The 3,299-nt window shown below is 41.5% G+C and overlaps 1 protein-coding gene across 1 annotated transcript in view; it reads left to right on the forward strand.

Moving 5' to 3' along the window:
- Positions 1 to 1,890: 1,890 nt before the first annotated feature.
- Positions 1,891 to 3,299, forward strand: part of METAP1 (methionyl aminopeptidase 1) — a 21,761-nt gene continuing 20,352 nt past the window's right edge. Inside the window, exon 1 of the mRNA XM_031066484.1 lies at positions 1,891 to 1,911. Within this exon, the coding sequence (XP_030922344.1) occupies positions 1,891 to 1,911 (21 nt within the window). The remainder of the gene's footprint in view (positions 1,912 to 3,299) is intronic.

Raw genomic sequence — 3,299 nt, forward strand, 5'->3', positions numbered from 1 at the left:
TGGGTGCTAAATAATAGTTGTGCTTGTGGATCATGGATGGAAAGGGGGCCATGTGGCCAGGTTCTGGCCTTGCAGGGAGGTTTTGAACTGGTCATGGAGACAAGGTAAAAATGACTTTTAGCAGCAGAGAAGCTCTTGAGGTGGTATGTTGAACCCTGGCTTGTTTTTTTCCCTTTCACTTCAAGCTGTAACAAGAGGAACTGTTCTGTTGAGGGATTCTGTCTGCTGTTAACCCTTAGTAATATTTTAGGCTAGTAAATCAAGTACTGTCTCTACCAGCTGCCTTTTTTCACTGTCTAGTTTTCCTTTTATTTAGAGACTTACTGCAGTGTTGTGTGTGTTTATCATCTTAGGGTGAGATACAGTAATTCAGTCTATCTTCTGAATGTGGAAATCACACAGATGTCCAGCATCACATCTCAGGTGTAGAGTGTCTGTTGCTAAGATGAATTTGTTATTGTGAAATCTGCCTTACAGATACAGTCACTTGCGTGTACATTGTGTGTGGTATACATAAAGAGTTTGTGTTTAAGTAGACAATTTGCATTTCTTTTATGTCTTCTACAAGTGGATGAAGGATGAAGAAGGAGAGAGTAGTGACTGTTCTTGAGAACTCCAGTTACCATTTTTATATGAGCCTTCTGATTGTGAATGGATCACTTATGAGTGATTTTGTGTTGCTTTTGTGAAAAACTTTATCTTTCATACTACTTACATAAGTGTCTTGCACAAAACAGAATAGGTTTACTGTGGTGTGGACTAGATGCTGGTACAGGGCCATTTCTCCATCCAAATTCAGAAATACCTACTTGTAGACACATTCTGGGAACATTCTCTTACTCTGAAGTCAGCGGCCTTTGCCATTTTTGTTTCTCTGAGAGCTGGTGGCCATGGGTTGTATCCTAATAGTAGTCATGACTTACTCAAGGTGAAGTGCTGCCCCTTCCTGTTTTGTGTGCCCCTGTGTTGTCAGCCTCAGGTGTATGAAGTCTGGTTATGGAGTCAGAAGTGAGGACTGGGGTTATCTGGTAACTCTGCCGCGTGTGTTTTAGGTGTTTGAAGGGGTAGCATTTCTCTGAACTGTACAGTCAGGGCCAGTGTCTCTCTTGCACTAGTGGGTGCCTCCCAATATCTTGTGATACCTCTTGATATCTTAGGTGGGGTATGACTTGTTCAGGAAAGAAATGCTGTTTTGTTCTCTCAGTGAGTTTATATACAATTTGCTGCTTTTTGGAAGGCACGTTTTCACTGACACTCAGCCCTCGGCCCTTGACAGCTTTGGATGCGCAAGGTGACAGTAATTTGTGAAAAACTGTGGACTCAAAGGGAAGATTGTTGTCCCATCTGCTGCTTTGCTCTTTCCTTTCACTGCCAGTGTGCTGGGGATGGGGAGCAGGGAGCAATAGACCTGGATGAAACAATTTTTTGTCCTCTCTCACATCAGACCATAGGACATCAGTGCAGTGTTTCATCCTTGGTTCAGTGTTCTTTGTGCCTGAAATAGGCTGAAACCAGCTGCTTGGATTCAGCTGCAGCACACAGGAGTTTCCTCAGGCATAAATGGCACTCAGCTGATACCATCTTGTAGCAAATCAGATTTCCTTCATCAGGAAGCTGACATTCTCAATTGCCTATAAATCACCATGAATACCTGTGTCTGAGGTAAGCACCTGATTGTTGGTGAGATATGAAAGCTGAGCCCTTGTGACTTTCTGAAAGTAAAACTTCAGACTCCTGTAGGCAGGCTTGCTGAGCTAGTGTTCCATGCACTGACAGGATAGTCCAGTTGGAATTCCTCTGATCCCTTGTTTCTTCACTACACTCAAAAACCAGTTGTATATTTTTGTGAATCTGAAGAGCTGCAAAATGCAGTCCCTTCCTCAAAGGGTCATGAGAGACCCAGGAGTCTCGGTAAGATGGGGTCTTAGATGAAGAGGAAAGTCAGACAACCCTGCTGACACCCAGGTTCTGCATGTAGGTGCTTCTCTTGGATTTGAAAACACATATTCTGAAAACACATATCCAACTCTTCTGAAAAACTGACTATTCATGTGTGCTGCCTAGACTACTTTGGGAATTTTGTACAGAGTTTTTCAGGCTGGAGGCTGTCTCTGTGGGCTTGTACTGCCCTAGAAGGATTTCAGCATGCTGAAAAGAATCAACTGTTTCATTTAACATCAAATGTATTAACACCTCAACATACTTGTACTTAAGGGTAAAATATGAATTAATCTGTATTGTATTTAATATGTATATATAATTGATAGCCTGGTATTAAACCAGATGCTGTACTTCTGAGGGGGTTTTTTTGTCTTCTGTTTTGCATACCTTTAAGGTATTTGGTTAAAGATGAGTTCTCATTATGCAAAATGACATGGTCTCAGGTTAAGCCCCAGACAGTTTTACATTCTAAAGGACATTTGTAAATTCTGTTAAAAAGATTGCTCAGAATATTTTTGGCTACAGTGTGCTGCTTGGCCCTTGTAGTTTGTCCATTGCCAGTCTGTCTTCACAGTCTTGATTCTGACTATCATGTTTTTTTATTTTCTGTAAAGTAGTTATTTTTTGAAATTCATTGTAGTGGATCTAAATGATGTCCATAGAGGATGGAGGGGGTAATTCTGTGGAAGTTGGACACAAGTTGGAGTGCTGACAGAGGGGTTGCCAGAGCTAACTTGAAATGAGCCTTTCCCATGCAAAGGCAGATCAGGAACGCTGTCTGTCAGCATGTCTTGGGTTCTGTGCTGTGGTGGACTTGGCTATCATAGAGTGGCCTGGCTTGGAAGGGACCTTAAAGACCATGTAGTTCCAATCCTCTGCCATGGGCAGGGACACTTTCCACTAGACCAAGTTGTTCAGAGCCCCATCCATCCTGGCTGTGAACACATCCAGGGATGGGGCATCCATGTCTCTGGACAGCTTATTTAAATCTAGTTTGTTATATCTGTGCTATACAGAGGTTTGTAGTGTAGTAATCTAATCTTGATTGAGCATCCTTTTTTCCTCTGGAATTTGCAGTTGGCTGTACATTTCCACCTCTTAATCAGATTGTGTGCATACATGAACTGAACAAATAAAAAGCTTTCTGTTATTATTGTAAAAATGACAATAAACATAGAAGAATTTGTTCCTTCAATGGTTGATTAAAAAAAAACACTTGAGGTATTTGGTAGTGATCAGTGTGTTCATAGTGAAAATGCACCATGCTATAAAACAAATGCTGCTGTGTCACATGATTCTCTTGATATTGGGCGAGTCCTTAAGGTAGAAATCATTTTCAGAAATAGCACATCTTCCAC

Source organism: Geospiza fortis, unplaced genomic scaffold (assembly GCF_000277835.1).
Source record: "Geospiza fortis unplaced genomic scaffold, GeoFor_1.0 scaffold11, whole genome shotgun sequence".
Classification (NCBI taxonomy): Eukaryota; Metazoa; Chordata; class Aves; order Passeriformes; family Thraupidae; genus Geospiza; species Geospiza fortis.